Source organism: Polyodon spathula, chromosome 27, assembly GCF_017654505.1.
Source record: "Polyodon spathula isolate WHYD16114869_AA chromosome 27, ASM1765450v1, whole genome shotgun sequence".
NCBI classification, from domain to species: Eukaryota; Metazoa; Chordata; class Actinopteri; order Acipenseriformes; family Polyodontidae; genus Polyodon; species Polyodon spathula.
This window is the reverse complement of record NC_054560.1, coordinates 4,092,156-4,111,236: the sequence shown is the minus strand read 5'-3', so window position 1 is coordinate 4,111,236 and position 19,081 is coordinate 4,092,156. Positions and strand designations below refer to the sequence as shown.

Genomic DNA, 19,081 nt, shown 5'->3' with positions numbered 1-19,081 from the left:
GAGGTGTCAGTGATTACAGCAGGGTCGCTTTGTTATAGCTCATGATATTTTTACTCACTGGTGAAAGTTCACCTATGCGCTGAATTTTTATACCGCATATTGCACTTTCCAGAAAAAAACATAATTTGTATTGTTATTACTCCATGTAGGTTATTTGAACTAAAGGAAATTCTGTATCTTTATTAGCCTAATACCAGTCTTTAAAGCTATGTTTTGTACTGGTTTAACAAAAGGTATTCAATACCTTATGTGATATATAGATTCAGTCAAATCAGTGATTATAAACTAGCAGATACACAGCAATGGTTTTGAAACTAGATGCCAGAAATTAAAAAAATGCTTGCACATGCCAGAGCTTGAGCCCTGCAAATCCAGAGCACTAATGGCTTTAAGCAAGCACCAGGTAACCCTCTGACCAACCAGACAGCAGTCTAATCAATCCTGAAGATCAACAACATAGTAAAAAGAACACAGTGGAGACTTTAAACAGAAAAAAAACGGTTTTATTATAGCAAGTCTCCTGCTTGCTACTAATTACACACATCTACATTACCTAGAATTTGTCTTTTTAAAATCTCCTGTGGGTTAAGATCTTGTAAAATGGAGAGAATGCGTTACATAAACACCTCTGACTTCATTCAAATTATCAGCCTGCAGCAGTATTTCAGAGATAAAGGGGGACAAGACATATTCAGGGAAACTGCAATATTGCATCAGCATCATAGGAACCAATTATAAATCTGAGAACTGATAATAGTGTTTTGTATTATTAAAAATGTCACTTTAGATTTGCATTATATGAAACAGTTGCAGTAAATATCAATATCCCAGGCAATTGAGAGGATCCTCAATAAACATATTCGGATGCCAGAAAAATAAAACAGATTGTAACGAATAGCATCTCCTCTATCCAAACTGATAACACCCTCTTAAAAAATCACATGCGTCGTGTTCAGTAAAGCTGGAACATGAATGCATACCTCAGTGCATATCAGGAGTTATCTTTATGGGCAAAGTGCCACTGACACATTTGTACCCAATCTGCAACACCGATTAAATAAACCAGCAATAAAAAGCCAAATATAACCCTCCTTATAGAACCAGGTGACATGACACCACTCTCATTTGATTGCTTTTTGTTTTATTACAACTTCAGTTCCCAAACAAGAATCTGCAGTCCAATAATAGATGCCACCAGAATAATCTTGCCTAATGGAGGGTGCATTTTCATCACTACCAACCTCTGGTTACAAATACTCTAAAAGCATGGATCTAGTGTTGTTTTAAAAACTTTTTTTTTTTTTTTTTTAAAGTTCACATACATGACATGCTCAGTGATGCATTTTGCTGTTGACAGTGGTAGGGCTAATACCAGCTATACACAAAATCTCCCCGGCTATGGCTGTTAGGGTTGTGTAGCTTTTAGTATACTTCCAAGGTATTCAAGTTGCCAAATACCACTATCAGGAATACAGCTCTGTTTACATAAGACTGTCTAGGCTAAAGAGTATAACTAAACCTATAAACAAGCAAGCTGGAGTCTGTCCAATCTAGGCAACAGCATACAAGCACCAAATTGGAGCTAGTTTGATTTGTACTTTTTAAGAAAGACCAAATTGGAGGATTGGAGGGTGGGTGGGTGTGTAAACTTTACCCAGAAGCACGTCACTTTGTAGGAACGCTCATATTGCCATGCTTTCTGGGTTAGAGGAACACCCTGCAAATGTTGCTCCAGATTCCATGTATTGTGTTAGGAAATGTGGATGTATGGATGTGGAGTAAATAAAGACACAAGACAAGGTCTGGAATTCAGTTTTAGGTGATGGTGTGACAAACCCACTGTTAGAGATAGTTGACATTTAAAATAAATAAAAAAAACACACAAAACAAACCACAAGCCATTTAAAAAGATACAAGATAAAATTGCAAGTTACTGAAACACTGAACACAAATAATTGTGCACTGTTAACTTGGCACTTTTTGGAAACTCTCACTGTTGAAGTTAAATTGTTTTAAAAAAATAAGTTTATATTCTTGTCACTTTCAAGCATTTGATTCATCAATACAAAATACCAAAAATAAATCCTGCCACAATCCAAGGGCAGTTTAATATAAGTTATTGTTTCTACCAACTATTTACATCAAGATTAAAAATGTATATTTGCCATTGAAGAAACTAAGTTATTAATTCTATCCTGTCTTCCTCTATTTACAATTATCTGTACACAGGTCTTCACGAGCTCCACAGGCCCTGCTGAAGAGAAATTTAAAAAAAGGCATTAGATACATGAGTAGGAACAGGAAGATTTTCAAGTTATGGGTGGTAGGTTTTGAAAATGTACCATACAAATGGCTCACCTATAAATGATTGAACAACGTGTTCTGGATGTTTTCATACACCTGGTTGTAGAGCTCCTCTCTTGATTTCAAGCCATCAAGATATTCTGATAATCATAAAATTATTTCACACAATCATAGAAATGTGCAGCCACTGACTCAATTGCACCATATTATGCTCCATAAATGTACAATAAAAACAGTATTCAAGCCAACATAACTGACAAGATACAGTTTGGGCTACAACTTAAGCAGTGATGGAACTCAAATGAAATTAAAATTTCACTTACCGACATTCATGCAATATTCTTCCATCTCTCTCCTGTGTTTGAGGTACATGGGCCAGACGTGCCCGTCAAACAGACCAGGGGGGTCGGGAACAGTGTATTGCCTTGTACTACAAAGAAATGAATCTGATGTAAAACAAAAATAAACTTAAAACTATATTCAAAACAAAATTAGCAAGTTAATAGCCATGACTTTTGACATGGATTTTTTCAATGGCAAAGCAGCCTCATGATTAGAGCAAGCTTTAAAAAGCAAACCCAATTGTTACTATAAATAAACCATGGTTTTCAGAGATAAGGGACACTCAAAGCAAAATCACACACATGCAGCACAAACTGCAAGACAGCATGAAGCTAAACAGCTGGCGATGCCTCAAAGTGTGAGGATAGACTGCCATTTTAGTTTGGTCTATTGTGCGGTTTGAACAGTGTTCAACGAGATGGAGAGACCTGATAATTTGTTCAAAAGGAGACAAAAAAGTCACCTACCTTCTCCTCATTTTGCACTCTTCATATGGAATGGAAATGTAAAAACATTTGTCATACACCTCTAACAAGGGCCTGCCAGAAACAAAAGGATTACTATTACTTCTTGAACACATTTTAATCTGTTTGCAAATTCTGCTCTGAACATTTTGAATGCAAATAGTACACTGTTGTGCAGCAGTGCCATTTTATGGCAACGCACACATTACTAAAGAAACAATCAAATTAAAACACTGTACTCTACAGTCTAAAAGATAGAGTACACTGCTGTTCCAGTCTGAGCTAAGTGCTGCCCTCCTCAGCATAGCATTGCTGGGACAGCATTATACATTATGCAGAGGGCAACCTTTAATTGTGAAAAGGAATATCTTCTGCTCCTAAGCACCAAGACATTGCATTACAGAAGCATCCTACCTGTAGTTGTACAGCAGAAAGCCTTCCACTATCAATATGTGGACCTCATTCTCTGAATCAGGCTCCTCTGCTGTTGGCAATACATTAACTCCATGAGAACGGGCAAACTTGACTGGGTTCTCCATCCATGCACGGATAGTGTTCATCATGGCTTCCATGTCAAGGGATGTGATCACTAAACAGAGCAGAGAAAGGGGAGAGGGGGAAGAATGACTCACTCAAGATGCAATAGTCAAAAGGGAAATTTAAGAAGGTGAAGATTAGAGGCTAGCTCTACAGTGCATTTTAAATTTGAACACAATTTCTATTCATTACTGTAAGGAGTATTTTAAAAAAGGTACTTAATGAAAAATACTTTACTGTTTCCTACAGCAAAAACCACTCTTACCATCCCATTGTTTAAAGCCATCCTCACCAACTTCTATCTGATCTGGAGGCTGAAATAACAGTGACCAATAAAACATTGCTGCAACCTCAGGGTGATCAGTTATTGGTTAGATCCGATCACATCCTGAACTACAGAAGCCAAGCACATGCAAAATGCCAGCAAGAGAGAGTTAACTACAGCACTGTATAAAATTGCCAGGAAAAGCAGTTACTAAGCAATAACATGTAGCCCAGGAGATCAAAGAGTGGAATCTTAACTAAGTAGACAAGTCATATTTGTATCAATTTTAACCCTTAACCTAAGCGCTCAGGTCAATATAACCCACAAGACTTTAAAAGCATATTAGCTTATACTGAATGATCGGACAGTCTTGAGATAACTTGCCATGAAAGTCATTGTAATTTATCACTTGACTTGAGATTGCACCAGCTAACCTTTGTCCATCTCTGGCCCAATAACAATGCTTCCTGCCTGCAAATGCACTTGTCTTTTAGACACAGAAAAAAAAATAGGGTTGAACTTACTTCACACTATTTAGACCCTAGAGTGGATTCTGCTACTTATTCCAGTAATCTGATATTAAAAGCAGTCTTCTAAATGCATTTAGATGCAGTTGTGTTTCCTTATCTGAAAACACTATGCATACAAAGCAATTAAGTAGATTAATGGCGTATGAATGCAGCGATAGTAAATAGGGACGACTAAAATGCAAGAGACAAAAGGCCATGCATTGAAAGCAAAACCCCGCATTCATACACCCTCCTTCCCCACCCAAAACCAACTACTTTTATACTGTAATATCCAAGTTAAATGCTTACCTTGAAAAAGCTGTCTTGATGCACCACGGAACAGTTGGGCAATGTTTTGACAAGTCTGTTCGTCACCGTGGTTTTCCCACCATTGGTCACACTGCAGAAAAAAGTTAACATGGCAGAAACATTTCAAAGCACTGTAACAAATGCAAACGTGCACACCGTAGCAATAGGACTTTGAAGCAGGCAAACATTTCGTCTTGTAACGAGACACCCTGTAAACGTGAATACACTGCTGTACATTTCGACGCCCTCCATTATAAAACCTGTCGAATTGACATGCAAGAACAGTACATTGTATTAACTTGCACTTCCCTGTAACTATCTCCGGTTTATTTAGCTTTTTAAATTTATTATATTGACACGTGTATATTACAGCCAATTTACCCGAAAAGGTCTCAGATTTGTGCGATTAAATCACCATTAAAAACAAACAGAATTTCACATGCACGTACCGATTAACTTAATAAAATGTTGCAGTGCTATTTTACTCATTTTAGCTCTGCTCTTCTGTTTAAATGGCTCAAAATGTAGTTCTTTGTTATGACTGTACATTCACAGCCCCGGTTCTCATCTCGCTTGTTTACAACACATTATTGATAGAATGTTTCCCGCCACGAATACACTTAATTACAACTCAGTCAATAGCTTTAATAAAAACGATTAAAATCAATCTGTGTGCGATATGTAGTTATATTTGACATTTATATATTTTACGGAACTACAAATGCAAAAAGCGATTCGATATCCACTGGTAACGTCACCCTTTGAGGACTTACCTCAGGTCACCTTTGAATTCAAATACTGAAAAAGTATTAGCAGTCATAATATTTACATTGAATTACATTGTGGTTTCGTCAATTTAAAATGCATTTTCCTGCGAAAACCGTTAAAACCGAAGGAGGAGTGCGCGCTGCCGTTTAAATCTCCCGCTCGACATCTCGCGCCCACAATCCAAACCGGCAAGAGATATAACCCAGCGCGCGCCGACTAGGGATCCAAACCACACAGAAAATATTTATTATAGGAATTAAGAAAGATCAGCTTCTTGCTATTAAAACGCACTGCACGAAATGTTAAATCCGTCTTATTTATTAAACTGAAACTGGGATTAGCAGTTTAACACAGCATCCTACACACCTGTCACTGCTGTGCACGGGTTTGTTATTGGTGAATAATAGTCTTGCATCAATATTTATTTATTTATTGTACCATCTAGGGTGCTTCTTAACAGTTGATATTTTATTTTATTTTTTTCATTCAAAGTGACTATTTAATAAATTCGCTGTGGTGCTTTTACTCGAACACTTTATTCTGTGTATTTCCCAGAGATTTTAAAAATAACCAATATTGTTTTATTTTAAAAACACATTCGCTCAGAATTCATTGTAGTCTTACGTTTCAATCTCAACAATACATTCCCACGCATTTTAATTCGGCCAACGTGTGTGCTACAAAACCAAAATAAACATATTTTGAAAAACAAAAATGCATGACTTACCCTCCGATGCCTACAATGTATTTCATGCTGCCGGTTTTGCCTAGGACTTTGCCTTTTCAACACAAATAAAAACGGAGGGAAAATAAACGCTATTCTCTCGTCCAGAACCTCGCCGTCTTTTTACTATTTCATTGATAAAGTGACAGCGAGCCTTCAACTTTATAGCCTCTCTCTCTCCTACGTCACTCCGAAAACGCCCCCAAATGGCTGGCCGCCTTTTTCTCTCTCTTCTCGCTCCAATGACTTATTTCTTCACAGCAGCCAATCAACCATCCTAAAGCGGTCTATGGACACGAGTAGAGCCAATCAGCGCCGCCGAGGCGCGCATGCTCCTGTGAGGTCGCTCGTTGCACCTGCACCTGTCGAGGTGTGTCAGGGTGCTAGTCGGACTTTTCCGCCTAGTCGTGGATGCTAAAAATAAAACAGGTTAGGCGATGTCGGGGCGGAGGGGCAATTATGCCCAAATTATTATAAGCAATCACATCCGAGTTTTCAAATTAATTAGTATCGTGGTTGCATTTCTAAATGGAATAACGCACAGTAAAGTACGTTTACTGAAATATATAATAAAGCTGTCTGAGCGCTGTTGTGGAAGAGGATATCACACACACAGCAGCGTTTTAAAACAAACGCGTCTCTCATTATTCTTTTGTTGGAAAAATGTAAAAGATGAATACACACACATACACACACACACACACACACACACACACACACACACACACACACACACACACACACACACACACACACACATACACACACAGACACACACACATACTCACACACACACACGCTGGCACACACAGTCACTGACACATACAGTCACACATACACAAACACACTGACACACACACACACGGTTGAACTGTACGTTTCTATTTGTGTTCTCTGTCCAGCGTTTCAATCATTGACTCCATGGAGGGGAGGATAGCTCTATATAGTTTTGGACATTTAGCACTGTATCAGTTTAACAAAAAGAGTTAAGCAAAAAAATATATACTAGAAATGTATCATTGCATAGTTGTGTGTGATGCAGATGGCAAAGAAAATGATGCCTATGAGGCAAAAGGAAGTTAGGACAATGTATAGAACATTAAACCCAGATGTTTTCTTGCACTGTATGTCTACGCACACAATAAACTGTATTCTTAAACCATCATTATGTTTTATTGCAGATCTTGATTATTTGAACGATATTGATGTCAATGAGATGCATTCAGTAATACAGCACAGTAGAGGTTCTTTGCACCCGCTGCTTGAGTCTTACAGTTTGCAGAGATTCTTTTAACATGCAAAGGGTTCTGCTGCCGGTCAGGTTTGATGCAATTTAAGTGAAAATCGAGGTATTTTCTATGTTTCCTGCCTGTTTAAAGACAGTGCTCACTTTCTCTGCTGGAGTAGCATTCCCACCCTGGCTCTGTAATTAAATATGCAGACAGACATCCTGTATTGGGTTTCGTGTGCATAGGAAAAGCGTGCCAAGGTCACCGGGTAACTCAGCTGAGGCAGGAGAGAGGGGGGGGGGGGGGGGGGGCACATGCACATTCTACAGTATGTACAGTACAGGGTTTCAACTAGAACCTAACTGGGTTCTAAAGAGGGTTCCAATTCTACACAGAATGCCAGCAGGAACCATCTTTTCCTTAAAGTGTAAGAAGGGGGCATTTCTGGTTACACATTAGGCCTTTTTAAAATAATTTTAAGGGATTTTTTTTTGCACAGCAGCACAGCCCTGAGCTCTTAAATTTGATATAGTATCAGTCCACCAAATAGAGAGCTCTCCATTTCACCCTCTCTCTCTCATTGGTACACTTATTATTTTTATCAGCTGTGTTCACGTCTGTCAGTTTATTGCCTAGTATTTCTGGACTCTTAAAAAATCCCCAGTTCATCAGCCCTAGCCGCTGAGCTGCACTGCCCACCAGTTCTCAGCTGTGTAACCATTAGACATGGTCTTCCAGCTCATCAGATAACAAAAGGCTTCAGTCAGTCCCTCATCTCTAGCATACTCACACGCCAGAGGACTTCATTCAAATAAAAATACAGCGAGGCGGTGTTGGATTCATTTGTTTTTTTTTTCTTTTAATATTCACAGATCATAATTACATCATACAAAGCAGAAAATACATCTGTACACAAACAGCAGCTGGCACGGCTCAGACAGGGGTGGGGAAGACTCCAGACTTCAACGGCGATGCTCAGCGAGGTCATTGAGAGATACCGGGGCTGCATTTCAGTTACAGTCACCCTAATCCTCATCTCCTTAGGGGCACCAAATTACAAAAAACCAACCCATAAAACTGAGACAAGGATACGTGACACTCGTCTGTGCCAATCAAGCATTGATTACTGGAAGAATAGCGGGCCACTAGAAGTCTCTGATCTCTCGTTTTCTGCCTCCACTGCTCGAGGAAGGAATGGGACAGAGAACTCTACTGATACCAATATAAGCTGTTATACCAGTGCAAAGTTTACACACTTCTGTCCTGCTTTTCAAAAGTTCAGACATCACTATCCAGACCACATAAGCAACAGTTGGATTCTTTTATTTTTTACAGCATTTTTAGAGAATTGTACAGCACTAGGGAATTACCCCGCGATTGCCCCTAAAAACAGGTGTCTGACACAGTGCAGGTGAAAATGCTCTATAAGTCCAGCTGTGGTTTATCCCTGTATAGGTTGTTCAAATCAACTTCTAAATCAGTGATACCGGCAATAATTCCCTCCACATTTGGAGTTACAAGCGGTTACAGACTGCAAACTTTAAACAGGAGCTGTAGGTCTACATGGCAAATTGAACTGTCGTTTATAGATTTCTTATATTAGGAACCAAATAGTGTTCTTCATTCAGTTGAGTTACAAACACACTCTGGATTTCTTAAATAAAAACAAGTGCAATCTAATGATAAATGTAGCACTAGATGCATTGTTCAAAATATTCTCTGTGGCATCTTTTTGACAGCTGACGCCGTGCTGATGAGCACTGTGCCTGCCCTCGTATACCTTGAGCAATGTGTGCGAGGATTTCGGAATGCTGCAACAGCAGGTGTGAACTTTGTACAATTAGTTCCTGTGACCGTGTAGGACAGATTTGTCATGTAATTTAATTCAGCAAGATGATTAATAGCATTTAAATTCCAGTGCGTGTGTGACTACTTGCAGTTTAATACGTAATTTTTGTAACACGTTTTGGAACATGTTTTCAGACAGAAAAAAAAAAAAAAAAACAACTAAAAATTACAATTCACCTAGCGATAAGATCGCCCTTAAATGATCCCAGAATACATATGTACAACAAACGCACTCCTTCGTTTTTTTTTTTTTTTCTTTTTAAAATAAAACCACAGCTGTCCTGATGGCGCAGCTAGAGCTGGTCATTTTAACCTGAGCTCGCCAGAGAATGCAGGCGCTGACAGTTAGGTGAGGGTCGCTGGTGTCGGTCCGGCTGGTTTACCATTCAGAGTGAAACAAGTGAAGAGACAGCTGCTTGGGTTTGTGATGATCGCTGCTTTTCCCAGTCTGGAGAACAGCGATCCACGCAAACCCAAGCAGCTGTCTCTTCACTTGCTTCCCTCAGAATGGTAAATAAATAGAATGGTAAATACTACAGCATAATTTACAGAACACCCCATCAATAAAAGCAAAGACAACCTGTAAACGAATCCCAGAAGCAAGCATAAGCACTGAGATTACTGTTCAAAGTGTACTCCATTCTGCAGTCTTTGAAACAAAACGTAGCAGAGCTGGAGGGTACCGAACACAGCGACACCTACTGGTAATCTAAGCATGCCATTTAATTTAAACCAACATTACAGTCAAGAAAACGAACGTGATTCAAATGGAATATACAAGACTCTGTGAAGACCACTCTCTTATTTAATGTTAATTTAAAAACTTTGGAAGCCAAAGGTATATGAAAACATATTTCTATTTAGTATTCTTTTTTGTTTTGTTTTTTCACAACATACTTTAACAATGTTTTTTAATAATAATAATAATAATAATAATAATAATAATAATAATAATAATAATAATAATAATAATAATAATAATAATAATAAACCATTTGTGTGTATATATATATATATATATATATATATATATATATATATATATATATATATATATATATATATACACAAAAATTGATCCCCACCACCTACCCTCATCCTGCTTAAATTCTACCGTCATGAAAATAAAATATTAGCAAGCATATGAATCAAGGAGGAATAGCTAAATAAATATTTTAAAAAAGTGCTTATGAAGTTCCCAACTAGTTTAGATTTTCTGTGTCAGATCCGATATCAAAATTGCACAGAATGAATGCCACAGTTCCAGAATACTGACAATGGAATATCATTGGAATACTGGGGTTAGGGTTAGGGTTAGTGTCACTTATTAAAAATAAAAGATTGATGGATTCATCTCTCTTTCCATCCTCCCGCACTGTAAACATGAATTTTCTTCAGTTTCTTTTTTTTCTGCAGAAAGAGAAAGAAAAAACAAAAACGATGGCATGATTATTAAGTGGATGTTTTTTTACACAGCTTTGCCGGGATGGAAGTAAGACTCTGGTTGCACTGCACTTTCATCTTTTCCCAATTTCACTGTGTGTTTAATAAGACACACATGAGCCTGTTATCTACACACTGTGGCTAATCAAGCTTGCAGAATGGGAGAAACTGCTATGCAATAGGAGTCTCAATTCCATTCCTGTTTTGTACCTATGGCCAAAGAGAAAATGAGCAGATCGTACTGTCACGTGCTTCAGTGGCGAAGACAGAATTTTTTGGCATGCCAATACCGGTTGTGTTACAGTGCCCTCGTGTGGTGTAAAACCGCACTGCACCACATGGAAACTAATAGAGTATTGCAATGCAGACATGCACTTGTGGTAAATCATGGGTTGTGACCTGAATGTTAAGCAGCTGCTGTCCATCCCCTTCACAGTTCTATGACTGCTCTGCTGTCGTTGTTCCAGGCCTGTGGTTCAAAGATGTGAAAAGTTAAAGTTCAGGCATGACTGCACTATGATCCATGCACTACTTTGCAGCAACCACTTACAATATAGCTGCAGTGTCCCCTTTATTTTTGCACTTAAACATAAAAATCTGTTTGCTGCGTTACTCCATTCATGCAGTTACACCCTCTGTATTCTCCACTTCATCAGAAACCAGCCGGTTTGATACATCCTCAACTTGTGATCTCTCCTTACCTCTCTGTCTCAGCCGGCTGCTGATGTTCCTCCTCCAACCTGTAGGGGGAAGCAGAGAGCAGAGCAATCACTAGCACTGTACTTGCAATGGAATTTCAAGCGCACATCACTGGCTGTAGTGATGTCATGGCCAAAACAAACACTCTATACAGTATAGATTTAGGGTTAGAGGGTTATATTTAGGGTCAGGGTTTGTGTGAGGCACGGTAAGGTTTGAGGTTAGGGTTGCAAGTTTCAGCTTTTGCATGCTTTTCAACTCGTGTAGTTTGAATTTGCTCATGGCTAATTTCCATTTAACGGAGGAGAAAAGCAACCGATAGCTATACCTGTCCTTACGGGCTTTAAGTCTGTCTTCTTCAAACCTAAAGGAAAGCACACACATTATTAGCTCAGCTGGGCTTTCATTGCAACTATACAAGGAATTTAACATGGATATGCAAAATATACACATGGCTGAAAGTTCTGCATCCCCCTATAGAATGAACACATTTTGCTTCATAATCGAATGAAACCTGCTGAATAATGTTACGTTAACATATTGAATTACACCCCGCTTTGTAGTTTCTCATATACTTAACAAAAAACTGACAAAAATTGGAACAATGTATCAGTTTGAAATCTAACATGAAATACCACTATTATGACTTCAGCAATATCATTTTGGAGTTTCTTTAATTACATGATGTTGAATAAAAGAGCTAGATTCTGTTCCTCAAGGTTCTAGGTGATGCAAAGCTTTTGGCCATAGCTATAGTTTTGTAGAGATGAGCTCAGCTGGTCTAAACAATGAAAAGATTCAGAATTGAGCAGGTGTTGTGTGCCCCCTTGTGGTGACGGGTACTTACTGCAGGATACACTCTGGGATCTGCACGTGCTCCATGGGGATGATCTGCCCCAGTTCCTCCAGGCTGTGGGCGTAGCGGATCTTATTCATGAACTTCACACTGTGGACAGACAGGCATTCAGACAGACAGGCAGTGCAAGACTGGGGCTGCAGTACTGTGATCTCATAGCTGGTGCAGCATGATTAAAAACAGTCGCAAGCTTGAAAAACTCTTTGGAACCTTTGGACTCTCACCTGATGAAGGGTCTGGAGATTGCCAGGATGGTGCGAATGAACCAGGAGGGGTGAGCGATTATCAGGGACTTCAGGTTCTTCCTAAGCCTGTGCAAACATATTAAAGACACAGCACGCTATTTCAATAACCTCAACCTTAAATATTCCATTAAAACCGGCACCCTTTAACCCTGTGTGAAATCTACCCCCCTAACCTAACCCCCCCCCTACTTATTAAAACAATTGTAGCAAAAATGATTCCATCAGTCTTACCCACTGTCCCCTTCCATGTCAGGTGCAGTTTCGAAAGAAGCGCATGTTATGGCAAACATGTGCTTTTATTTGTTAATCCACTTTGCTTGCTAGTCTGCCGCTGCTTTGCTTCCGTGTTCGTTCCAGTAGGGTTAACATGCATGATTTACGTGGGCGCAGCGCGTATGAAAATAAACCCCACCTCCTGTCGATCATCTGGTAGCACTTCTTCAGCCAGCCCAGACCGGGCATCCTGCGTCGCGGTGTGGCCCCGTTCAGGTAGATGATCATGTAGTCCTCGGCTACCAGCAGCTCCAGACTGCTGATCACATACCTGCGGGGCAGACAGAGTGTGCTGTCCGTCACTGACCATCGACAGCTTGAAACTGAGCTGCAGGACCCTTACAAAAGTGTCCTATAGTATAGACTCCTGCAGTACAAATAGCAAGCAATGGTAGCAGTTTGATAGACCGTATGCAGGGCTGCACTCTGAGACTTATTGCCATCACTGCTATGTGTTCGCTGCCTGTGCCAGATTAAAAATCAAGTGGTCGAGGGGTTCCGGTCAGTGGCCTGTGCCATGTGCCGTGCGTGCTGGCCATGCTGCCTTGGTACTCACAGGAAGAGGTTCTCCATGATGTAATGGTAGTCCGCGCAGTTACTGTCAGGGAGGTAGCAGGCCGCGAAAACGATGATGGCGTTCAAGCCCTCGCCATAGTAACCTGGGGCAAAGCAGTCAGTCACTCAAACAAGGAACCAATCATTTCAATATCTCAAGCCTTAAGAACATCCTGTCGGCCACAGTGTAGCCATTAACCGGCTCCCCCTGCAACACGCTGCTTCTCGTGAGATCGTGTGGAACAGAAGTTATTAGGGTCTGTGGTTCAAATTAATAGGTTTTATGATTTTGACTTGTTACAAACTATGGTATTTTTAAAATAAAACAAAGCCTTAATCATAAGGAAATATTCAGCAGTACTAAAAGAAAAGGTATCAAAAACTATTAGACTTTAGCAATGCTATATAAAAACAGTTTGGTAGTTTTGGAATTATTTTTTGGTATAGGTGTAGAAACACTGGCTAGGCTTTTCAGAGAATTTGAATACTGAGTTGAATCAGCTCTTAATTAGGGTTAAGGTCTCGACAACAAGCGAACATTTCGTGTGTTCAAAAGGACAGTTTACATTGGCCCGTCTTTCTGCACCTCTGGCAGTTCTTTCCCAGCTGCGCTGCAGTCCGCTTGCCTCTGGGACCCGCACTCACCCCCATGCGTCACCACTCTCAGGTAGGGCCGGATGACTTGCATGTCGATGCGGTGCTCCTGCTCGCCAATGATCACCGTCCTCCACAGGCGCCCGTTAGCCGCTGACCCCTCCCCCTCCTCGCCCCCTGGCTCCGACCCCTCCCCGGGAAGTGCCTTCGCAGAGGCCACGGGCGTGTCATCTGAAACAAGCAGGCAGAGCGGGTCAGCACACCCGTGACAAACACACAAGGGTTTTGATAATGTGGGGGGACCATAGCTGGCTCTGTGTGGCTGTATATATATATATATATACATATAGCAGGACGAACAGTAAGAAGCTGCACCACTGTTTCAACACCATGTAAAACATTACACAGGAGCGAACATACACACACACATGCATGCAGAACACAGCTCTACAGTATATCTGTACTATTCAGGAATACCTTAAACTAAACCTCAGAGACCCCTAATAGTCCAAGTTTTCATTTCAACCCAGATTATATTGATTATATATGCTGGAAAGCAATGCATATTTAAAAAACAATATTTAGTTCCCGGTTGAAAGCAACACATGGGCTGTTTGTTAGGAGTGGGTTGTGATTCAAAACCTTGAACCCTTCTACAGGACCCCTGACCCCCTGACCCCCTGACCTTCCCACTCCAGCTCGTTGCCGTTGCCGATGAACTCGAGGGAGTCGGTCTCGTCGGGCGTCTCGATGTCGTCCACGTTGATGTCCAGATCGTCTGGAGTGTCAAGGAACTCGTCGGACAGGAGGGAGCCCTCGCTCCGGTCGAGGGACAGGCTCATCTCGGGGGCCACCAGGGTGCGCCTCTTCCTGTGAGCCCCGCCCCCCCCGTCCACATTCAGAGAGGTGGGCGGAGCTGCGGAGAGGAGAGGAGAGAGGCGTCGTCACATCGCGCTGAATGACACGACAGGAGCTGCTTAAAGATCCATTAAAGTGTAAAGCTTGTCATCTGACGACAGGCTACTTTGCAATTTTTTGGGAGCATTTTCAACTGGTATCTGCCTGTTATTTAATGTCAAATAAAAACCTTAGAATGAGGCATCCCTTGTACAAGTTCACCACCGTATTTTTCATGATATTTTTGCAGTTTTTCCATGCTATACTATGTATTTACTGTAATCTATCCAGATTTATTAACACGCTTACTTGTACAATTCTTTACCATGCCTACCCTATGCTTTTCCATGCATTTACTGTGCTTTATTACAATTTGCAATGCTTTTACTATGGTACACTGTTATAAGGGAAATATATCTGAAAATATAGGATATAGACTGCAAATATATCCTATGGTACTTCCATTAAAGCTGAAATGCCTTCCATAGTAGATATTTCTGTTACTTGTAGGCAGTATTCCTATCTTGTAGAGCCCTGGTTTTTAACCAAGCGCTCTTCTGGAAGAGGGTTAAGGGTGTGGGGGAGCAGGTAGCAGTGTGCTGTACTCACAGGTCCTGATGTCATCAGTGAGGCTGCATTCCATATCCATGTCTTCTGGCAGGGGTCTGCGGGAGACCAAAGCCAGAGTTATCATTGGCTGATGGAGCTTCCCGACGCATGGGTGTAAAAGAATAGGGAGGAGCCCACACAAAGTGTTAGAGAAATGCGTTGATCATGTAAACCAAGGGGACCAGCAACTGCAGCGAGAGTTGTATAGCTCTAAGTGGAGAATAATTTGACAGATGTATTATATCAAGCTTTGGCAAGAGAATCTATATGCACTGAACTGTATTTAACCTGTGCTATATATCACAAGGTGATGAGGGACCCCACACAGCACAGCAGAGCACAGCTCAACACAGCACAGCACAGCACAGCACAGCTCAGCATGGCACAGCGCGGCACAGCACAGCACAGCACAGCACAGCACAGCACAGCACAGCACAGCACAGCACAGCACAGCACAGCTCAGCACAGCACAGCACAGCACAGCACAGCACAGTAATACTGATACGGAGGCTAACGATCCCGTTGGGCAAGTCTCTCTGTCTATCTCTTTCTGTCTGCTAGTGTATTTTTTATTTATTTTGGAAAAAGTGGCACCAGCAAATGCTTCTTCTAAAAAAAATAAATAAATAAAATAATCTCATTGCACGCACAAACAAAATCTAGCCGGAACAATATTGTCTCACTTACCTGTCTGCAATGCTGGGATTTGTATATATGTATAAAGATATTTCCAGTTATTTTTGTCCTAAGAAGCCTTTTCTTCCCTTAATGCAGTCCTCCCCTTGAAGATATGCACGCACACGCGTCCGACATTGGCTTTATAATAAAACAGCCACTGCTCCTGTTATTTTTCTAAGCCAGTCCTGCCTCCATTTTCCACTGGATGCTGTTGTTTTGTTGTTAGCCCACAGTGTCACATGACATGGAGTTTTACCATATAAGGACAGGCCTGCACCTGCTCCCTCTCCCACTCCCTGAATGGGAGGCTCTTTTGCTCATCTCTCTCCTTCTCTCTCTCCGAATATTATTAACCCTTCCCTGTTCTGTTGGATTCTTAACTTGGCTTGATAGTAATCCTGTAACGGATGCAGGTCCTGCCCGAACAAAATGAACTGAGGAAAGTGATCTGGTACAGGAATATATATTTAAAGAAATGTGCAGGACTGGCATTGAAAAATAAAAACACAGACAAGAAATGATGCACAAAAAAAACTGAAAGATTCGCCGAAAGAAATGAGCCATATTTATGCCCCCCCCCCTCCAGGGTAGTGATGTAACTGAGTGGTGACCTCATTCAGATACACGCTCGACCATCACTGTGCCACAAGCTGGTCTGAACTGACCGTTTTTCAATCAGGAACGAGGCACAGGGATTACTAGCTTACAGTCTCTCACTTTCTCTCTCCTCTATTCTGCTTTTCTCTCCCTGGCTCTCTTTTACTTTCCCCATCTCCCTGAATGTTGTCATGGCAACACGACTGCTCTCTCTCTCTCTCTCTCTCTCTCTCTCTCTCTCTCTCTCTCTCTCTCTCTCTCTCTCTCTCTCCAGCTCTCCTACTAGCTTCCCAGCATGCAGACCAGGTCGTTTTTTTTTTATGTAATAATTTATTTCCTGACTGGGAAGCAGGCAGATCAAACAAATTGGCAATTCGCAGTTCTCTTAGGCTAAACAATGCTTTTTTTAAAAAAATGAACGGGGTTAAACAGCACTACAAATTCTTTGACAGTGCCTTTCATGCGCAAAACCCCAAAGCTCTCTTCTTTGGTAAGAAGTCTTTCTCGGTGTCTACAATGGCTTTCCTGATTATCAAACTGTATTTATTTAGTTAAGACAGACTTTGAAGAGCCCAGGCAAGCAAACTCAGGGCCAGGTAAATACAGCTCTAGAGGATGCTATCCCAGCTTCAGTGTTCACCCCTACCTGGGGAAGTCTTCATCCTGCCACTCATCCTTCACCTCCATGTTCTCCATGCGCAGCGTGGCCTCCGTGGTGCCCATCCTCAGGGCTGGAGTGAGGGGCTGAGGATGCAGAACAAGCGAGAGCAGAGATCACTCATACAGGACTGCCCTTGGGAAAGTTTACCTCAGTAATTCTGCATGTTTTTTTTTTTTTTGCTATGATATAAATTTAAAATGCACATAACACGATGTCATGTATATGTATACATTAATTAATGCATACATATGCATGCACACAAATAATACACATATAGGCTAATCTTTTTTTTTTTTTTTTTTTTTTTTTTTTTAATACATATTGAGATCCCTCCCCCGCTGAAATGGAAGGGTATTAAATACTCACAGCTGGAGCTCTCTCTCTCTCTTTATCTCTTACCCTGTTCCTTTCTTCCTCTCGTCGCTCGCTGCTTTCCTTCTCTCTTCAGTGATGCGGAGTCTGAACAAAGGCGTCGCTACTTCGCCTCTCAATCCCGAGCAACGAGACCACCGTCGTGCAGCAGGTGTGAGGAGCGGATCCGCAAACACAACGGGAACGAGGGGAGCAAGAACGAGGCAGCGCGGAGACAGCTCCCGGGGTGTGGGATGGAGACGGAGTGGCGAGTCCGGCGGCTCTCTCTCTCTCTTTGCTTGCGCTAGTCAAGGCGTATCAGAGCATCAGGATGCTGATGTTAGCGTCGCCGCTCTTCCCAATCGGTTATCCACTACTATTTGCCATGGCGACTGTCTGCTCTGGATCTGTATAGCTAGAGGTCTCGTCTCCCACCCACCACCCTCTCTCTCTCTCTCTCTCTCTCTCTCTCTCTCTCTCTCTCTCTCTCTCTCTCTCTCTCTCCATTGGCAGATAGACCAAAGCACACTGCTATACATCTCTGTCAATGCTCGTCCCATTTTCCTGAACTATAAGATCTGCAGCCGCAGCAGCACAGCACTGAGGAGAGAGTCTAGTGGATTTCAAAGCACGGATCTACCAAACGCTGACACTGATGAACAATTAATTAACACTCTATACATGCTTATAGTGACATGCAATATAATACAACTAGGCATTATAAAGCAAATAATGAAGTATAGTTAATTGCCCATGTGTATGGTTTAGTCGCCTGGATTTTGTAATTATATCATTTCGATTGCTGCACTATTCGGCTATTTAACTGATTTAAGTACCTTTTCTGGTACTGTACAGTGATGGAGATAAGACTAGTCCGATTGCATAGCAGTTTCACATATTCCGGGTTTTACTAGGAGCTTCATTAGCCACAGATTATTTCCTTCCTTGGTGAAGCAGACAGGAGCGTCTGATCCTCTATGCAAAAGAGCCAGTTTGCAGGTGCTGGTTATAGGGTTCATACAGGCTACACCAGCTCACTCAATAGGTGTTCCAGGTGCCAAAATAACTCCTATTGGGTTGTAATATATTGTGTATATCACTGGAAACTATTGAAAGGAACATTATGAATTCCCAGATCTGCTGTCTTACCTATTGTGACTGAAACTGACTTACAACAGGGAGATGCAACTTTTAGTTCTTACTGAATACATTTTAGGGGAACACTACCTGCCGAGTTGTCACGGGGAACCTGTTGGACTTTTTGGAGCAAATGTCTGGTCGCGAAGCCCCCCCCTGAAAACTGTATAATCGGCACTGAAGGAGT

The 19,081-nt window shown here is 41.2% G+C and overlaps 2 protein-coding genes across 6 annotated transcripts; both read right to left on the bottom strand.

Annotated features, from left to right (window-relative positions):
- Nucleotides 1-769: 769 nt before the first annotated feature.
- On the bottom strand, nt 770-6,343 carry LOC121301256 (nicotinamide riboside kinase 2-like). 3 transcript variants are annotated; one of them, XM_041230420.1, is made up of 8 exons: nt 6,226-6,343; nt 4,731-4,821; nt 3,913-3,961; nt 3,525-3,699; nt 3,114-3,185; nt 2,628-2,734; nt 2,359-2,444; nt 770-2,254 (listed from the first exon to the last, which is right to left on the bottom strand). In XM_041230420.1, exons 1-7 carry the CDS (start codon nt 6,249-6,251, stop codon nt 2,359-2,361), a joined length of 606 nt encoding a protein of 201 aa, XP_041086354.1. In that variant the 5' UTR covers nt 6,252-6,343; the 3' UTR covers nt 770-2,254. The 3 variants fall into 3 exon arrangements, with proteins under 3 accessions (XP_041086354.1, XP_041086355.1, XP_041086356.1); XM_041230421.1 differs by having other exon boundaries at nt 770-2,251; XM_041230422.1 differs by lacking the exon at nt 3,913-3,961.
- Nucleotides 6,344-10,382: 4,039 nt separating this feature from the next.
- On the bottom strand, nt 10,383-18,189 carry LOC121301132 (caytaxin-like). Of its 3 annotated transcripts, XM_041230254.1 has the most exons (13): nt 17,806-18,189; nt 17,392-17,489; nt 15,471-15,526; nt 14,650-14,880; nt 14,016-14,195; nt 13,372-13,474; nt 12,955-13,086; nt 12,522-12,608; nt 12,289-12,387; nt 11,780-11,805; nt 11,444-11,482; nt 11,142-11,211; nt 10,383-10,709 (listed from the first exon to the last, which is right to left on the bottom strand). In XM_041230254.1, the coding sequence occupies exons 2-13, from the start codon at nt 17,466-17,468 to the stop codon at nt 10,694-10,696; spliced, it is 1,116 nt and encodes a 371-aa protein (XP_041086188.1). In that variant the 5' UTR covers nt 17,469-17,489; nt 17,806-18,189; the 3' UTR covers nt 10,383-10,693. The 3 variants fall into 3 exon arrangements, with proteins under 3 accessions (XP_041086188.1, XP_041086190.1, XP_041086189.1); XM_041230256.1 differs by lacking the exons at nt 17,392-17,489; nt 17,806-18,189 and adding an exon at nt 16,158-16,423; XM_041230255.1 differs by lacking the exon at nt 10,383-10,709 and having other exon boundaries at nt 11,770-11,805.
- Between the last annotated feature and the right edge of the window lie 892 nt (nt 18,190-19,081).

Coding starts and splice junctions, on each gene's coding strand:
- LOC121301132 (XM_041230254.1), bottom strand. CDS start 17,468: ATGGGCACCACGGAGGCCACGCTGCGCATGGAGAACATGGAGGTGAAG. Junction 14,196..14,649: donor CAACGAGCTGGAGTGGGAAG/GTCAGGGGGTCA, acceptor TGCTTGTTTCAG/ATGACACGCCCGTGGCCTCT. Junction 13,087..13,371: donor ATCATGGAGAACCTCTTCCT/GTGAGTACCAAG, acceptor TCTGCCCCGCAG/GTATGTGATCAGCAGTCTGG.
- LOC121301256 (XM_041230420.1), bottom strand. CDS start 6,251: ATGAAATACATTGTAGGCATCGGAGG. Junction 3,700..3,912: donor TGGCTTTAAACAATGGGATG/GTAAGAGTGGTT, acceptor TGCTCTGTTTAG/TGATCACATCCCTTGACATG. Junction 2,735..3,113: donor GAGTGCAAAATGAGGAGAAG/GTAGGTGACTTT, acceptor ATTTCTTTGTAG/TACAAGGCAATACACTGTTC.